At 39.7% G+C, this 19,139-nt stretch overlaps 1 protein-coding gene across 1 annotated transcript in view; it reads left to right on the top strand.

Moving 5' to 3' along the window:
- Positions 1 to 1,678: 1,678 nt before the first annotated feature.
- The window catches only part of LOC121685478 (hyaluronan-binding protein 2-like), a 96,541-nt gene continuing 79,080 nt past the window's right edge, over positions 1,679 to 19,139 (top strand). The window contains exons 1-3 of the mRNA XM_042066042.1: positions 1,679 to 1,803; positions 1,921 to 1,996; positions 17,791 to 17,880. Of these exons, the coding sequence (XP_041921976.1) occupies positions 1,744 to 1,803; positions 1,921 to 1,996; positions 17,791 to 17,880 (226 nt within the window). The 5' untranslated portion in view covers positions 1,679 to 1,743. The remainder of the gene's footprint in view (positions 1,804 to 1,920; positions 1,997 to 17,790; positions 17,881 to 19,139) is intronic.

Raw genomic sequence — 19,139 nt, 5'->3', positions numbered from 1 at the left:
CCAGGCTACTTTATTATATAGGGTTAAATCGTAGTTCACTCGGATTCATTGGTTCCGAGCAAGAGGTCAGCCATCTAAATGCGTGCAGTTACGGGGGATTTTAAAGAGGTAAATTTATTAAAGCTGTGGTACATTTTTATAAGGGGAATGTGTAACTTGTGTATTGAATGCGTAACTTATAAACCATGTAGTGGACAGGAAACTGATGGTGTTGTTTGTGACTTTCAGGAACGACCTGTAGCCACTGTTTTTCCCACCACCATTTATTGTGTAGCCTATCGTTACTCTAGTGTTGCCTTACCGAGACTGACGATCCACACTGGTTGCTTGCTTGTATAGGTATCCTAGCCATATTGATAGTCCATCAATACTGGTAGCTTCTTTGATCCAAACCTAGTCCATCCATACTGGTAGCTTATTTGATCCAAACCTATTGATAGTCCATCCATACTGGTAGCTTGCAGCCATATTGATAGCCCATCCACACTGGTAGTTTGCGTGGTGTCTAAGCTAGAGTAGCAGCGGTCATACTTGAGCTTTGGCATTAGGCCTATATTTACGTACAGTGGGCATTACTTCAAATTGGCCGGCTTCACACGTGATTCGCACGTGATTCGCACGTGACCTCATGCGCGATCACGCAACTTTAATTTGTATTTCTCCAGTGACGCTGCAACAACCCAAACAACCACCAGGTGGCTCTTGTGAGCATGGTGTCTCGTAAAAAGAAATGGAGCCTGGAAAACCCTACACAGACTTCACTACAGACTTTAGACTGGTTTAGAAATGATTTAATAGCCAGAAATATGCCTGCCCTGCCCTAATAAAGAAATATTTGGTTAACTGCGAGTGAATTCCGTTTGCAGCCGTAGAGGAAATGAATACGCCCTGGCTGTCAGTAGACGGAGGAGGAGCGCACAGAGAGAGAGGTGTATCTGAGCGCACAGTCTACGAACGCGCGACACTGCAGCTCAGCGATTTAAAATGGCAGGGAAAATCATAGGGCGATCTCAAAAAACACCAGATAATCCATACAGCACTGCAGTACACAGAAAAACCATGAACATACTAGATGATGACACCCACCCCCTCCATTCTGAATTTGAGCTGCTTCCCCTAGGGTGGCGCACATGGCAAGGAAAAATATATACAAAAACTTTTTTATTCCAAATGCAATTTCCATGGTCAACAAACAATGCAAAAGCTAGACAGAAGGGAGGTGTATCTAAGAACACCACAAATGGGCTGGAACTGGTGCTTTTTGCCTTGTATCTGATGTGTATGCTTGTGTGGGCTAGAGGGAGGGGTACATGTGATGTGCTGTGTCAATCCTTTGGATATATGTCTGTGTGTAATGGAATGAATGTGTCTACTCTATGTTTCCTTTGTGTTTTTTACTACTCTTACTCTTAGTGAGACCAAAGATCATTTTCATGCAGGCATGACAATAAAGTATATTCTATTCTATTCTAAAACACAGTGAGTGGGAAAATGTGTATTTCTTTTGAAATCTACAAAGCACTGCATTTTGCTAAATAAGATATTATAGATTATTTTAGTTGGAAAATGAAGGAAAGGGCTCCAGTGGGACAAACGGTAATGTTATAAATCCTTGCCGCATACCATAGTTACAAATAAGTGCATGAAATCAATACTCAACCTCCCATAAAGGGGCAATGACCCAGATAGAACTGCAAACATGGTTCTTAACTTCAACTGGCATTGCTTAGGTTGAGAATCATCATGAACACCAGACTGTTATTTCTTCTGTTGTTTTTCTTCTTATTCATCAAACAGACTGAGGTATTATTGCTGTGCCTAGTATATCTGTTTTTTGTAATATTCAAACAAAAACCTGTTTAAGGGTTATACTGATATAACATTTAAAATATGTATAAAATGTTTTGCTTGTCTGATCAGTTAAAAAAGAAACATGAAAAGAAGCAAGAAGGCAAGCATGGAAAAAAACACGGAAAACATAGAGGGCGAGTTGAAGGTAAGTTTTACCTTAAGTTCTTTAATTGCATCTGATGTGACTGTGATGTTTTTTATGTTGTTGAAAAGAGAACCTAAACTTTGCAAACCTGAAGAGTTATAAAAGTTGCTCTGTTAGCCAAACTGATATAACATGTGTAATAAGCTAAACATACTAACATATTAGCAAAAGTAAAATATCAGGACATTTAATATCTTACATACAGAGTTTATGTGAATATATTTTAAACACATTGATAAAACAAAAAGAACATAAAGATTGTAGCAGAGTAAGGCGTATGTCAATTTATTATTTAAATATTATTCCGGCATTTGTATTATGTTCTGAGATCATTGAATATGGCCTAGGCTATAGAGAGCCCTTCTACTTCCGGTCCATGGGACCTATCTTTCGAAAAAATATGAACAGGAGTCAATGGAGAGATAACAATTATTATTTGGTCCCGTTCGAATTGTGCCATGAATTTCACATATGATGTGTGTGAATTTAAAAGATAATTCTTTACGTCAAGAAAGTACTGTTGTTCAATAGACTTTAAAAGTTATGATAGTTTTGTGCAAATCCGCTCAGTCGACTACATCTCTCATCTCGATTAATGTACGTCACCAACATAATGAAACGACACGACTAGCTGTTATGCTAGTTGACGGTCGGTTACATCTTGCTGCCAGCTATGTCACTTAACAGTAGTTTATGTACAGTCTATTGTCACAACCGGTGCAACGTCATAGAATGCATTTGAACAGATTCACGCCCCTTTTTAGGGGAAGACAAGTTAGCATTATATCATTGGTTCCAATGGGAAAGACAGCTAGTAGTCACACATTACTTAATTGACAGGACATTCAATCCTTTTACTAACACAATGGTTATGAAGAAATATGTATATGTAACTGACTTATGTCGAACCTATGTACATTACCAACCTAATTTGTTTGTCTGATAAGGGATCAGATTCCAAAAATAATTCAGTAGAAATGCATGGATTCCAGTTGCTTCCAGTAGCAGCAATTGGAATCCATGCATTTCCACAGAATTATTTTTGGAATCTGATCCCTTATCACACCTGTTCATTCGTACTCGTCGCTCGACTTATCGTGACTAAATTTAAGATGGCGGCGAACGGTAAACTTCCTGAAGGTACTGTCTAAGTGTATAAATCGTCTTGTAAATAAACTACCAGTGCTTTTTCAAAGTTCTCAATGTCTCGTTTTAAATGTCAGGGCCCTCCGAAGTCTACAAATGAAGTGTGGAGCTACAATGAGCATATTTGCATGGCTAGCCCAATGCCGAGGCACCCCCATTGAAAACCTGTTGGTAGCATCGGCTAATTAGCGCCAGATTTCGGAGTGCAGGGGACAAGCTGAGATGAGCTATGAGACAAAAGTTCACACTCGGTATCATGCTTCAACACACTTTAGGTCAATATCACACCAAACTTCTCCACACATCTGAAATACTCCCTGGTTCATCCCACGACGCTGCGTTTCACATTCAGCGGAGCAGAGCAGAAATTCAAGTCGCCGCTGGAGGCCAGCACGTTCGTTAAAGAGCATATCGCAAATCGACAGGCCTCCACCGCAGGGATATCCGAGCCGTCGGAGATTGTAGAAGGAGGCCCGGAGACGTCCTGATGTGGCTACAATATCGGTCTGTCAATCATCGACTGCCGTGGAGCTCACCTAATGTTCTGGTTCTGTGAGTCTTGGACGTTTGTCTGATTCACTAGGCTGAATCACTCTTGTCTTCCAAACATAAACAATAGTTTGTTGACTAGGGCTGGGACAACGTAATTGATTACGTCGACTCAAAAAATATGCATCGATTTGTCAGACCCAAAACGCGTGCTGCCAAATATTTTGAATTTTACACCTTCAGTGTTTCCCATACGTTGACTAATCTGTGGTGGGGCGCCACAAAACCGGCCTTTCCCTGCCCTGCCCCTCCTCTGCATGTGCATTTAACACAAAATATTCACGATTGTTGAAGGATAGTTGTTGCCACATAGAAGCATTGCATAGAACACGGCTGGCTTAATTGCTATTAAATCCGCTTAGCATCACGACCATGCTGTGCAAATTTGTTCAAAACTGCTGCAGTCAAGTTAACTCTGCTAAGGTCTTATCACAACATAGTACATTGAGGAGACTAAACTTAGTTAAGTTATGCAATCAAGCAGTATCTCAAAGCTAACGTTAGAATACTGTTTGGATGTTGAGTTTAGCATGCTTACTTACAGCTGCTTGTCAATTTCGTTTCTCAGGGCTCATTTTATTGACTCGGACACTGAATGTTTGCAAAATCCCGATGTAAATGGAAAAGTGTTTTCCAAGACTCAAAAGTGCTTGTCCCAAGGAGAAGTACAAACTGTTATTTGAACTAACTACGTTAGTTCTTGAATTTCCCCTGGGGATCAATAAAGTAGGCCTATCTATCTATCTTTCTATCTATCTATCTACGTTATGAATTGCATCCATACATCAGCTGCGTTTTAACTGCGTTAGTGTTACAATTGCAAGGGAACGAACGTCTTAAAGTGACAGGCACTCAATTAGACCTATACATAACTGAACTTTATTGAATGCTACCTCTGACTAAGAATGCATTACTTTGCACTTGTATAGTATTTTATTTTGGAATTTTAAGAGCAATACACATATATTGCAATGTTAAGGAATTCATGTTTTTTTCATTCAGATATATAAATCAACATGTATAAATTGCTATTAGTCAATTAATGGGGAGATAATCAATAATCGAATCGAAATCGAATCGGATTGAAAAAATGAATCGTTAGATTAATCGATGCATCGAAAAAATAATCGCTAGATTAATCGTTTAAAAAATTATTGTTTATCCCAGCCCTATTGTTGACTTTTTAGCTAGCATTATAAAGTCTCATGTAGATTATCTTTGTTAAGATGTTAAAATGTTCTCCTTTTTCCCTGTCCTTCATTTCTGATATGGACACTTATAACTATGGGACATGGATGCCTTTGAGTGAACTATAGTGTTTAATGTTATACTGATTACAAAGATCTGTTATACCCAGTAGAATGTTTATTAGGTATATTTAAAGGTCCAGTATGTAGGAAATAATGGAAAATAAACTGTAACCATTCCAAAAATGATCACCATATGTTGTCAGAGAGTAAGGAAACACGATGAATTGAAGTAATGGCTTATTTGACAACATTACTCTAACCCGTAAAACCCCGTAAAACCCATGGAAAAAAAAGTGTTACGGGGCGGAATCTCTTGGAATTTTCGTTTATGTTTTGAACTATTCATTCTAGAATAGCGTATTAATAATGGGCTAGCGTGTCCTACTGTTTGGGTTGCCAAATTAGCAAAGGCCAACTGTCAACAGCTGTCAGTTGTAGTCATGAACGCCTACGAGAGGCAGGCACATTTCCAAAATTAAAACATGAAACAAATTAAGTGGACATCGGAGGAGCTTCCTGATATGGTGACGTTTTCGTCAAACGAAGAATATCAAGTCTGACGCAGAGCTGGCCATATTTCTCCACAACAGGTAGCCTAGGCTAAACTTCATCTGCATCGCTAACTTCAGCTAAATATGTTACGTTGGTTAGAGAGGTATTTTTTGTTTTCATGTTTCCGTAATGTGTAGCTGGGTCATGGTTGGAGAAACGTTAAAGCAGCTGCAGGTCAACTAACGTTAGCTAAGTCTTCATTACATCTGGCAACCCAGAAGAGGCTCGCGTCTGGTAGTCTTGAGAACTGTGAAGTCCGTGTGCGTTATTCGCTGGCGCTACCCGAACTAGCTATGTACTCCGGTAAGAGAGTCGCTGCAACCTTTGGTTTCGTTCAACAGATTTATTGAAATCCAGTTCCAGCAGGTGAATAAAGTGCTTGTTGCTTGCAATGGTATGTGTTCTTTGTGTGTTTAAGTGGGGGTGTGTTTGTGTGAGTGTGTTTGGTTTTCTGTAAATAAAGAAATACAGAATAAATAAATATAAATGGTACATAAAGAATATAACATACATAAATATACATATGTATGCACACAATATACAGACTAATGAGCACTAAACAATATTCACTCTGCAATATACATAATTGCCATGCAATAAATAATTGCTGTGCAAACAACCAAAATGCTGAACAGCAATAGGAATCAACAGAAACCAATGCAATAGAAATCTGGAGTTGCACCGTGTCTTTATAAACATTAGCCACTAGATGGCACTAGAGACCACGAATGGAGCATAACAGCCTTCAGATCCAATAGTCATGTGACCGACTAGTGGCGCGAATATCACGGTGAAATGTGCTTCCACAACTAAATTGGCAACACTATCGCGAGTTGCTATACTGCAACTGTAGGCTACTAAAGTAAAATACCGTCATGTTGACTACACAAATCAAGATAAATCTAACACCAGTATGGAAAATAGTTGTACACTTACGTTTTCAATAACGCACACGGCAACACAACAGAACGTTTATATGGTTAACGTGCAACATTAAGAGCAGCTGTACTCGTGTTTGGCAACGAACTACAAAAGAAAAAGAGTATATGCGCATGTGCACAATACGTGAGTCCAAGGAGTGACATAGGCTTATCTGTCCAGCAGGGAGTTTTCCAGAAGAATGTTCACCAGTGTTTTGATTTTGGCCTACAGAACGTTCGGTAACAATCCTACAAATCACTTCTTTAAATGAATGGCGGAATATTGGCCCTCTATGACATCACAGCTCTCTAACTGTCACTCTAGATTGCGAATACCTGGCAGAGTTCTAAGCCATCTGACAGCTGCATAACTATGAAGCTGGGCTGGGCTTTGTTTGAAGTCAATCCATGTCAAACAAATCTTTGTAGAACCACAATAGACCATGTACATGACCTGTCTACACATGGATTGGCTTGGATTAGCTTTAAAAAAAATGTGACATGACCTACACATGATTTGGCTTTAACCCTAGCAACCACCATAGCAACTGTGTTATTTAGAATAGTAACCACCATATGTAGCCTAGCAACATCCTAGCAACCATCTTAATTTCCCTAGCAACAACCTAGCAACCAAAACTGTAATGTCATCCTAGCAACCACCATATCAACCAACATGATTATCCTAGCAACCCACACAGCAAAAGGACTCCGCGGCGGTATGACGGCTTCCAGAACGGACCCGCGAAACGGACCCGTATCGGACTCCAGATGTTCTCAGGAACGGATCCGCTACGAAGGCGGATCGCGGACCCGCCGTGGCTCCGCACTGCATCCACTCCGCATCCGCGATTAAAACCTTACCTCCGCGGCGGGTCCGTTTGGGATCCGCAAATTGATACATACATCCGCTGCGGACCCGCAACGGACTCAAAGGCTCATCTGGCCCGGGTCGTTTTGGACCCGTTTATCTCATTTTCAAAATTCCTTCTGTTCTTGCTGTAGGATAAAACTAGGCAACTATAGGATAAAAGTAAAACTATCACTAGGCCTAGCCTAGGCTACTACAGCAATATAGACCTACGATTAATCTGCATTGCCTCGTATTTTTAACTTAACACTGTCAATAAACCTAACAGAAAAGGTTTAAGTCAAGACATCAATTTACTGTACAAACGTGATCACTACTCAATGGAAATATAAAATGGACATTTATGGAAAGTTACAGGTTATAAGCTATTCTGTTTTTGTTAAGTAGCCTACATTGCCTAGGCTACTTTACATTCATTTTGTGGTCAAAACCTAATTTAGTGCAGACAGTGCAGAAATATTTTATCTAATAGGCTACAAATATTGCAGAAATATTTTATCTAATAGGCTACAAATTCAATGAAATACTGCGCTATGCACAGCTAAAATATCAGAAAATGAATAACTGGTGAATGACAAGAAGTTCAATAAAAAGATTGTTTAATGCTTATTTCTCCTATTACTCCATTTGTGTGGATGGAGGCGGAACACATCTCCTCGTTGCCCGATCCACCGCCGGTTGAAACACCTGATTGCGTGTTTGGTGACCTCAGTGTCCGTGGCAGACCGTGTCACCATGTTTTTCCTCACAGCACCTGTAATCAAACAGACAGATATGTTTATGGTATGTAGCATCCAAAGCCAAGTATGCTTACACAATACAATATATGAGATAGGTATTAAGGAGATTAAATTTAAAAAGAAACATGACTTACAAAGCTCCTCTGTTCGCTGCACGTTGAGGGCTGGTGTGGGGGTGGAGGGAGTTGAGGAGGGACTGCCGTTCCTGGCCCATAGTGAGGTGGGCGGTGTGCGAGAGGGGGAAAAAAAAATGTATTAAATGGTAGTTATCTGTTAACCATGACTGATAATACACACAGGGCCTTTCTATTCACTAATATTTCAGAGATCAGTCCCTACCTTGAGTAACTCTCCGTATGTTAAATGCAGTTGAGGTGATGAAGAGTGTTGCGGTCCTGCCCTATGGTGAGGTGCTAAGGGAGATAAATGGTTGTGATCTGTTAACCATGGTAAGCTGAGAGCTACAGGGCCAAACAATGGCAAACAAAATCAAATCTCTGGTCATGCTGGACATGAATCTGTAGGTTTCAATATTTTGGTATGCACTATCTATATCAACTCCATGAATGGATTGACATTGAAATCAATGTGTTTCAATACAATCTGATAATAATGAATGAACTTTTCAGGCAATATTGCATGAATGCAGATGTTTTAACTGACAAAATATTTGGCTGAGATTTTGAAAGTAAAGGATAAAGTATGCAGAAAATCTGAGATGGTAATGCAGATGCAATCTGTTGATCTGAAATGGAGTGACTACTGCTGTGTTAATATAGATGGGGCCACTGTATTCAATATTATTTCAGAGATCAGTCTTTACCTTAACAGTTTTCTCCAGGTTGAGGGGTAGTGACTCGGCTGCCTGGCACTCGGCGAGATGGTGGAGCTGGAGGAATAGATACAAAGAGAGGGGAATGTCTTTAGTACTAAGAATGTTAACCATATCTCTAATATTAATATTATGATTTAGTCATTTCAATGTTAAGAGATTATTACTTACTTTGCCAGTGCAATTGGCTTGGGCTTCAGGCTTCAACCAGAGACTTTCTAATGAGGAGACACAGCACTCAAAAAATACTCCATAGAAATGCATGGGGCTAGTTTGTCACGCCAATATGGCCGTTATCTACACATATCCCACCCCTTCCTCGGCAAAACGTCGACATGTGAATACATTGACCCAATCATATGGTGTGTTGTGAAGACATCGTGCCAATCATGTGTTGTGATCTCGCCGCTGGAGCACGCCGCTGGTGTCGTGAAGCCTTGCGCACGCGCAGTTCGACCCAAAGACTGTGCCCGATGAGTGCCCATAAAACGTTGGTATATGGCCGCCGAGTGGAGGGACTTGCCTAAAAGGACTTTGCTTCAACTGATACTGACCAGGCGAGTTGGAAGGTACCTCAGAGATGCAGTCACCATTTTCTGGCTCTTCACGGTCATCAGAGTCCCCGAAACGATGGCTGTTACATAACGATATCATTATGGTTATTGCAATCCCAAAATATACATATAGTACAAGCATCTCTGGTCTATTTTGGAATGCTACGGGAATGTGTTCACATTACATTTTAACAACCCGGAAAGTATCTTACTTGATCAAGCAAACCCAACAGAGGCAATCGTAACGTTAGATGCTAGAATCCAGCCGATAAAAGTTGATGCTGCAGAACAAACAAAATAGAAGACTAAGTTCCATACAGTTAAGTTACGTTAGCACAATAAATCACAAACAGATGCCAATAGTTGTCTGAACCGACTTAAACAGTGATTAAAATGCCGAGGCTTTCATTACAAAGATGGCAGATAGACACTAAAGTTACGTATGAGACCAAACTTGGGAAAAATGCAAAGTTAATGCACAGCTAAAATTATCAGTGAGTCACCATGCTAAAGTTGTAGGTAGCTACCATAGCAGACGAGTGCTTCACTGACTTCATTGACTGAAATACCAGTGCCAGTATCACCTTAATCAAGGTTTGCATCGCAAACGTGATTTCAATATATGTATAGCACTAATAGACATTAGCAATAACTTATGCAATTGCGCCTAGCAGCATGCTAGCTAGCAGCTATATGCCGCTAGCATAGTAGCACTATATGGACAACAGCGACACATTAAAACAGACAAGACCAGACTAATGTTAAATAACAATGTGTGTTTATTAAATCACACTACCATAACATATTCTGCTGAAATTGCTATCCAGGGTTCGACCAAGGGAAAAAAGGTTCTGGGAGGGTGTTTGGCTCGGGTCATGGTGCAAAGGACCCTAGGGTAAAATTACTCCGAACCATCGCTTTAATATGAGAAGGAGCACAACACAAGTTAACCACACATAAAGGTAATCACCACAAGGTTTACCAAACAAATTATACAACAGTATACAAATATTTCAAAATATGTGTAATTTTAACAAACTATAGAACAAGTGCAAAAGAAAGGGCAAAACAAAAAAAAAAGTGCAAATGTGATCGGTCACTACTTATGGCAGAGCTGACAACTAGCATTGTTACAAGCCGTCCTCCTTGGCTTTAAAAAGATAATTTTAAGGGCCCTTTGGTAATTGCACTGTTTTACTATTGGACCATTAATGCTTATCTTCATGCAGGCTGTCAGACTGTTGACGTGCAGCCTGTTCCGCAAGTCTGTCCTGATCTATACACCGAGAGTGAATGAAGTTTAGATTATTTTATAGTTTTCTGTAACTATAAACTATATTTTAGAGTTTTCTGTTTCTGCAAAGAACTAAGAGCAGCGGCAATATATTTCACTCAGAACATTTATTTTAAAAGACTGCAACACTGATGGTGCAACAACAAACAAGCTTGGCAACGTCAACTAAAGGGATCAATCGGGATTAATTGCCAAAAGAATACAGGCTTAGCATCCAAGTTTTATAGCCTTCTACTTGATATGAAGCATATTCAAATTGCTCACGTTTTTTTTTGCTCTCCGTAGCACACCCTCATGTTTCCGCGAAATGTATCCTCTTAGATTACAAAATGAATCTTTACTCACTGGAACAGTGTCACCACCACATGATTATTCTTGCTCTACATCGTTAGTATCTAGTTGTTTTGTAGGAATAGTACACTTATGACTTATCACTTTCTTTTCTAACAGTAGTGTAGCCAGAAATGTTCAAATGGGTGGGCACAGAAAAAAACGGGTGGGCAAAGCGAATCTGATTGAACATAAGAGAGGCCTAGATTAGATACGCCTGACCATACAAGCATCAATCATGGGCATGTTATATTTATGACATAAAAGAGGAATTTATTGAACGCATTTGATCACAGCTGACAAATTATGCAGAAACATTTTCAACTGGAGCAAAACAATGCATGAATGTAGCTTCTGCGTGTCATATGAAACACAATTGAGACAATAGATTGACCATATTGGACAACTGCAAAGCCTTATCATAGGCATGTTACATTGCAGCAGTGATTTAAAGATGCCGGCAAATGGCCGCCTGCGCGCTACGTGCGCGTGTGCGTCACAGCTCAGTCTGTGACAAATCGAAAAATAATCAGAGCTAGTTCATGCACCAGGGTGTAAATAGCATACATTACAATATACACCAGGGTACAAATAGCATCCACTTCTAACTATACATTGATGCAAACAGCATACCTTATTCAGAGTGTCTATTACACACTGTGACGTAACAAAAACATGTTGCTTGTTTTTTTTTTTTTATTACATTGTGTGATCAATATGCCAGAGTAAATGCACAGGGGTGCAAATAGCATTCACTGATATTTGTACCAGACGGGGTATTAATAGAACACAATGCTGTGTGCATCGGGGTGAGAATAGCATACATCGATATTTGTACCAGACGAGGGTGCGAATAGAATTCACTTCTAATTGCACCAGGGTACGAATAGCATACACTGCTAATTGTACCAGGGGTGCAAATAGCCTTACCCATATTTTAACCCATTCAAAAATTACCATTTTAATCAGTTAGAGATGAGGCGCCCAAACCAGTGACGTCACATACAACTGTAGTTCATATTACCATGTTACAAAAAAACTCAAAACGATTCATACTTGTCCTAAACATTAAGTATGACCAGTAAAAGCAAAAGTGGTTGAACTTGATTGGCCTGCACAGAGTCCTGACCTCAACCCTGTAGAACACCTTTGGGATGAATTAGAGTGGAGACTGAGAGTCAGGTCTTGTTGTCCAACATCAGTGTGTGACCTCACAAATGCGCTTCTGGAAGAATGGTCAAATATTCCCATAAACACACTCCTAAACCTTGTGGAAAGCCTTCCCAGAAGAGTTGAAGCTGCAAAGGGTGGACCAATGTCATATTAAACCCTGTGGATTAAGAATGGGATGTCACCTAAGTTCAAATCGGAACGTCACCTACCGACTGTCCCGTATTTCCGACCTCTTAATATCAGAGGTGGAAAAAGTACGAAAATATTGTACTCAAGTAAAAGTACCAATACTTTGATGAAATATTACTCAAGTACAAGTTAAAATACCAATCTGAAAATGTACTCAAGTAAAAGTAAAAAGTAGTTCATTTAAAATGTACTTAAAGTAAAAGTTATAGTTACTTTTTTTTTTTTGGGGGGGGGGGGGGGGGGGGGGTACCAGAACAACCAGTTTTACCAGAGACTAAATAAGGAGATCTAATGAGATACAGCACTCAAAATCCCATAGTAATGCATGGGGTTAGTTTGTAATGGCAATATGACAGTTGTCTACACATATCACAACCCTTCCGCGGCAAAACGTCGACATGTGAATACATTGAGCCAATCATGTGGTGTGTTGTGAATACATTGAGCCAATAATGTGGTGTGCTATGAAGACATCGTGCCAATCAACTGTTGTGATCTCACCGCTGGAGCAACATTGGTGTCGTGAAGCCTTACGCACACGCAAACCCAAAAAGCGTTGCAATATGGCCGCCGAGTGGAGGTACTTGCCTAAAAGGACTTTGGTCCTAGCTCGAGTTGCTGCAGCTACAGCGCTACACACTGGGAGCATGAACATGGCTGGCTTAGCTGCTGGCTGCAGCAACTCGAGCTAGGTAAAACCGATTGTTTCAGTTTTGTTCAGACCGACAGTACTCGGTGACGTTGAGAAATGGAGATCTATGTGAAAAATCACCGGAGTTCTCCTTTAAGTTTGAGCAGTAGTTGATTTTCAAAGTTAGTTGCACTCATCCTTGGTCGCTTTGCAGTAAACAGTAATCCAGCACACAGGCAGCTGAGGCAGGCAGGCCAATGTTGAGTTGCAGAGAGTTTTTTTTATATTTGGAAACGAGCAGATTCAGCAGATTAAAGGGTGTTGAACTGGTGGAACTGAAAGTGGGAAGTATAGGGCCCCAATGGAGGAGAGGGCCCTTGAAAAGTGGAATATGGGGGGCACAACATTTTCAACAGGCATTAGTAATAACTCAGGTAATCCACACATAAAAAATCCAAACAATTCCATAAGTAGAGTCATGTGTAATGAAGTGGAATAACACAGGGAAAAAGTATTGAACACGCTAAGAAAAAGCACTAAGGCAAGGAAAGGAACGAGCTGGAATCTGTAATAAGTAAGAGACTAGTTATCCTTTCTATCTGTGCAAATTAATATAAGCTTGGTTAGTAGCCTACATATTGATGGGCTATAAAAAGGTTTTTCATTACCAAGGTGTCACACAAGAAACATTTCATGATGGATATAAGCAAAAAGCTCTCCCAAGACCTTTGCAACCTTATTGTTGCAAAACATATCAATGAAACTGGTTACAGATACATTTCAAAACTTCAGAATCTTCCAGTAAGTAGCATGGGAGCCATTATCTGCAAGTGGAAGGAACATCACTGCATCATCAACCGGCCATGCAGAGGATCTCTTCGCAATATTTCTGACCAGGGAGTCAGAAGGATAGTCAACTCCAAGAGCCAAGGACCACTCAGAGAAAGCTCCAGAAAGACTTGAAGGCAGCCAAGTCAATTAAACAGTTCTGGAAGTAACTTAAGATCAGGATTAACAAGAGGGACCCCTGGAATCTGTTTAGAACAATGGGCCAAAATCATACCTGATACTGCGACTAATAAGTTTTGTCATACAGGAAATGTCTAGAAGCAGTCATTACAAACAAAGGCGTAGGCACGTTCAATACTTTTTTCCTGTGTCATTCCACTGTATTACTGTTACGAGACACAGACTCAAGGCACAGAGAAGTCAAGTTCTGAGATTTTACTTGTTGGTTTGTAGGAATTCAAAACATAGAAACTGAAAACAGGACTCTTCAATTCTCAGAGGATGGAGTAGTTTCAAAACATAGGAGTTACTGGATCAATTCAAAGGGAAACAAGGCAAGAGTTCAACGATGTCACAAAAATGCAAAGGTCCAAAAGGCAAACACAAAAGTCAACTTAACTCGTGGGTTTCTTCTCTGCAAGATTCAAGCAGTAAGGAGCTGAAGTCCGTGTAGCTCAGTGTGAAGCCAGACAATGAGTGAACAAACACAGGGGTTTACATAGTGCTGGCAATTAGGACAAACGAGGGACAACGAGGGCAGGTGTGGCCTGTTAGTAGACAGGGGAGAGTGAGCGGGAAGCAGTGTTTTCAGTAGAGTCAAGAGTGGGCGTGGTTGATGGAGAGCTTGGTGTGGCTGTGACAATTACACATAACTCTTATGTTTGGATTTTTTGTATGTGTGTTAATATAATGTGTGGTGAAAATTTCGAATATACTCACTGGAAGTTTAGGCTAATTACTGAAAAAAAAAGTAAGCATTCAATACTTATTTCCACCATATAATTATTTACCTGAATATTTTAACTTCCAAATTCAATTTCAAATTTACGGAGCCCCTAAGGGGACATGAGCAAAAAAAAAATCTAAAGTTTAGTTTCATGTGCTCACCTGAAACTTTCATGTGCGCACGTGGAACTTTCATGTGCGCACATGAAAGTTTCACGTGAGCACATGAAACTAAACTTTTTTGGTTTCATGTGCTCACGTAGATTTTTTTTTGCTCAAGTCCCCTTAGGGGCTCCGTACAAAATGAATGTCAGACGAAATTTAAAGTTTGACTGACTGGATTTTGTATACAAAACATACTGTAGTGAAAACTGTCTAAGGTCACTCTCACTCTCCCTTGCTAAAGAGCTAAATGGTTTAGTCTGCCTGTACGATTCATAAGATAGTCTATCTTTAGTTTATTAGTTGAGCATCGCTAGTAGGCTAGTAGACCGCTAATTGTTGTGCTGCTGGTGCAATATCTTTCTCCAAGAAAGTCAGGTTACCCAAAACAAAGGCCAAAACAGGAAAAAGAGAGACATCAAAATGAGGGGAAACAACTGCTAATAAACTTCTTTCCAGAGAAAGGTGAGCACAAACGTCAAAACATGAAATCCCATGGTGTTTGCTTAAATATCTCCGCAATGATTAGTTTCTCCAAATCATTTTTTTCTCTCCCTTTCTGTTTTCGTTAGTCTTAACTTTTTTTTTTTACTCAAGTAACGGATGGAATTTTTGATTTAGCGAAGTACAATGCTTCACTCAAAATGTAATCAAGTAAAATTTAAAATACAGATTTTATAAACTACTTAAAAAATACAAAATACACAGAAAAACTACTCAATACAGTAACGTGAGTAAATGTATTTCGTTACTTTCCACCTCTGCTTAATATTATTTATATCAGAGATGGGAAGTAACGAAGTACAAATACTTCGTTATTGTACTTAAGTAGATTTTTCAGATATTTTTACTTTACTTTACTATTTATTTTTGAGGTGACTTTTTACTTTTACTCCTTACATTTTAACACGAATATCGGTACTTTCTACTCCTTAAATTTTACAAAACTGGCTCGTTACTTTAGTTTCAAATAATTTCAGTGGAGTTACCGTTATTATTTTTCGCGTCATCAATAGCGGATGGGAATATAGCCTATGTTGCACTTGACGCACCACTTGACTCGACAGATTTGGGCGGCATTCATTCGCAGCAAATCATTGCAGCTTGATGGTAGTAACGTTAACGTTAGCACATAGTAGTATGTCTTAATTAAATTTAGTCAAAAATGCCCTCCTCCTCTCCTCGCCTTTGGTGCTTCCCTAACTTCTAGCTGCAGTGTAGCCTATATCCTTAGCAATAAGTATGCAGCATTGGGTCTTGAACAGGGATGTAGTGGAGGCTAAACGCAAGTAAACACAGTTTATCCAACTCTTATTAGAGTTTATCCACCTCTCAAAAGAGTTTATTCACCAATTACAACTGTTAAAAAAATCACACTGTATTATCCACAATAACAATATTTACACTCATCAACACTCTATGAACCACTTAATGCCACTTGTATTGTTATAAACACTGGACAATAACCTCCACCATCATCAAACATGTTCTAAATGCCTTTTCTAAAAATCTGATACCACATGGCGCAGTCCACCTTACCATGATCACAGAATTCATAGTTTACCCACCTCTTATTTTACCACTACATTCCTGGTCTTGAAATATTCACAGGAATCCATAGGAATTATAGTCCATCTTATACACACCCATGAAGCCAACAAAGAAAATGCAAAAATGGAGACTTTTGTGTAATTATTCCATTTTGTTTAGTCATTCTATATCAGAACCTGACATACAATCCAAATAGTCTACAAGAAACCTCAGAAATGCATACTTTTATTGTCAGTATACATTTTGGGGAGTTTCCAGGGCATTACAAAATGCATAAGCATACCGTGGCAAAAAATGGTCTAAAGTACTCATTTTTCATTCTATATTGATCTACTTTTGCACACAGCTTCGCAAGACCTGGTGCTAGGGCTCAGTTGTGTTTCTAAAATCATATCAAGTGACCTACAGGGCTGAAATGTGGTCAGTTCAGAGAAGCTTGTTATCCAGGAGAAAGAAAAAAACTATATTCTAGGCTCTGTAACTCTGTGCCAGTGCTTTCTAAGAAACTACAGGATCTTAGCCTTCTAAAAATGTCCAGCATTTGATGGTAGGCCAAAAGAACACACTGCCCTCTGAAGTAGGCAGTGCAATGTTGGGGGGGAAAGCCTAGAAATGGCCCAACAGGTTATGGGAAGATTTAAAAAGAGAGGCTGGCACTCTTGCACTCTAGTAACATTTGTATGGTCCAGGTACCGTTGCATAAAAAATGGTTGTCATTCACAAGACTACTTTTACTTTTATACTTTAAGTAAATTCCCAAACCTGTACTTTGTTACTTTTACTTGAGTAAATAAGTTAAATCAGTACTTCTACTTTTACCAGAGTATTTGTACTTCTACTTACGGGAAGTGAGTACTTTTGCCATCTCTGATTTCTATACAAACCAAGACGGTGGATTCCGCTTGGAGCTCCAATGGAATTTTGATTTGCGATGAGAATTCTCGGTCTAACGGTTGATGTGCCGTGAGAAAGGTTGGAAATAGGCGACCTACCAGGCAAGCACTAACCTCCGAGCGTGGTAAACAAAATCAGATTTTTCAGGCAGTAAAAGCCCCGGTAAGAACCAAACCAGATTTTGTTCCAATCTACACACCTATGGCTACTGAAAAATGTAAGGTTCATTTATCAAATGTTATGTTGAAGTATTAAAAAATATCGTTGTTTTAGAATTTTCGAACGAAAGGGACGGTAATTGGTGCTTTTACAATATGCGAGTCAAGGCAGATGACCTAATACTTTTGGCAATATAGTGTATCTTGTTATGCCAGTGCAGGTAAGCTACTTGAAGTAACTGAAATGAGCATTATATTTCCCAGACTTGCTTCGAGATTTTCCAGAGGACCCAAGTGATGATGATGATGATGAACATGATGGAACATGGTTGTTAGAGATTCAGGACCTAAGAGGTAAAACAAAGTGTTATGTATTAATTTAACACATTTATGTTTATTTCAACATTATGTTCAGTTTTTCACAACATGACTAGCACTACAGTGGCAAAGAACAGTGGCTGCATTCTGTCTGTCACTGGTAAGCTTGTGTACAGCAACTTCAAGCTTGTCATTGCAAGAGGCACAGGTAGAGATTTGAGTTTGAGTAAACAACAGAGCATCCACTTTCGGAGGAAGATTATGGAAACACTGTGGAATGTAAGCCTACATCAAGACTACTGAATATCCCAGTTTTTAAACATGTTGGTCAAGGGACTTCCGGGAAGGCGTGACACCAGCATGGCTGCATAGTTTTTGGCTCCGCTCGGCTTGACCTTCCTTCCCCATGCTATTACTGCAAGAAATCCCTTAAAAAGTAATCTTTCAATCTCTTAAACAACAACGTGATATAAATCATGCCAAACGAACAAAAAAATAACCCTACTTGCACAGCAAAGCAACAGAAAAAGCTCACAACGCCTGAAAGCAAGATGGAGGAAGAAGCTACATCTGACGATACTAAGGCAGAGCTTGCCAGCATCAAAAATCTCTTGAAAGGTATAGCGGCAGATGTGAACAGTATGAAAACAGGCATGGAAAAGCTGCAAACTAAGCTACTGTTGAGTCGCTGGGTTCAAGGATGTCGGAGGCGGAAACCAGAATTTCAGACCTGGAAGATGCTACAGCCGAGGGGCTAGCATAGACTCTGCTTTGTCTAACCCAGTGATTCTTAAACTAGCAAAAACTTCCGTGGGGTCGCCAATTATTTTCTGTATTCAGTCTGAAATTATTATTAGGTGAAACAAAGGAAAATAATATTGGCCTTTTCTGCCTTTTTCTTATTTACACGCAGTTAAGAGAAGAGAGAGAAATGTTTTCATCTTTCAACGAGATCTGGTTCAGTCTATGGACTACTGGTCCGCTGACAAACTCAACTTGTTCCCGCTATTTTAAGTAAAACAAAACAAAAGACAGGTAGCCTACTAGCCAAAATGGACAGGTGGCTGCTTAAAAAATTTAACAAAAGCTCGGAAGTGCCATCTACCAGTGCGTCTACTCCTCCGTGATCCTCAGATGGGACAAGTCTGCAGCCGGTGAGAATAAAAAAGAACAAACGGCGCGTCGGCTTTATCAGAAAGAATTTCTGAAATATGCATTCACTTGCCAAGTTAAAGATAACCTCGACCACCCACAATGTGTGATTTGCAGTGATGTTCTGGCGAATGAGAGCTTAA

The sequence above is a fragment of the Alosa sapidissima genome, chromosome 16, assembly GCF_018492685.1.
Source record: "Alosa sapidissima isolate fAloSap1 chromosome 16, fAloSap1.pri, whole genome shotgun sequence".
In the NCBI taxonomy this organism is placed as follows: Eukaryota; Metazoa; Chordata; class Actinopteri; order Clupeiformes; family Clupeidae; genus Alosa; species Alosa sapidissima.
The sequence above is the reverse complement of the archived record's forward strand: the minus strand, read 5'-3'. Positions and strand labels throughout refer to the sequence as shown.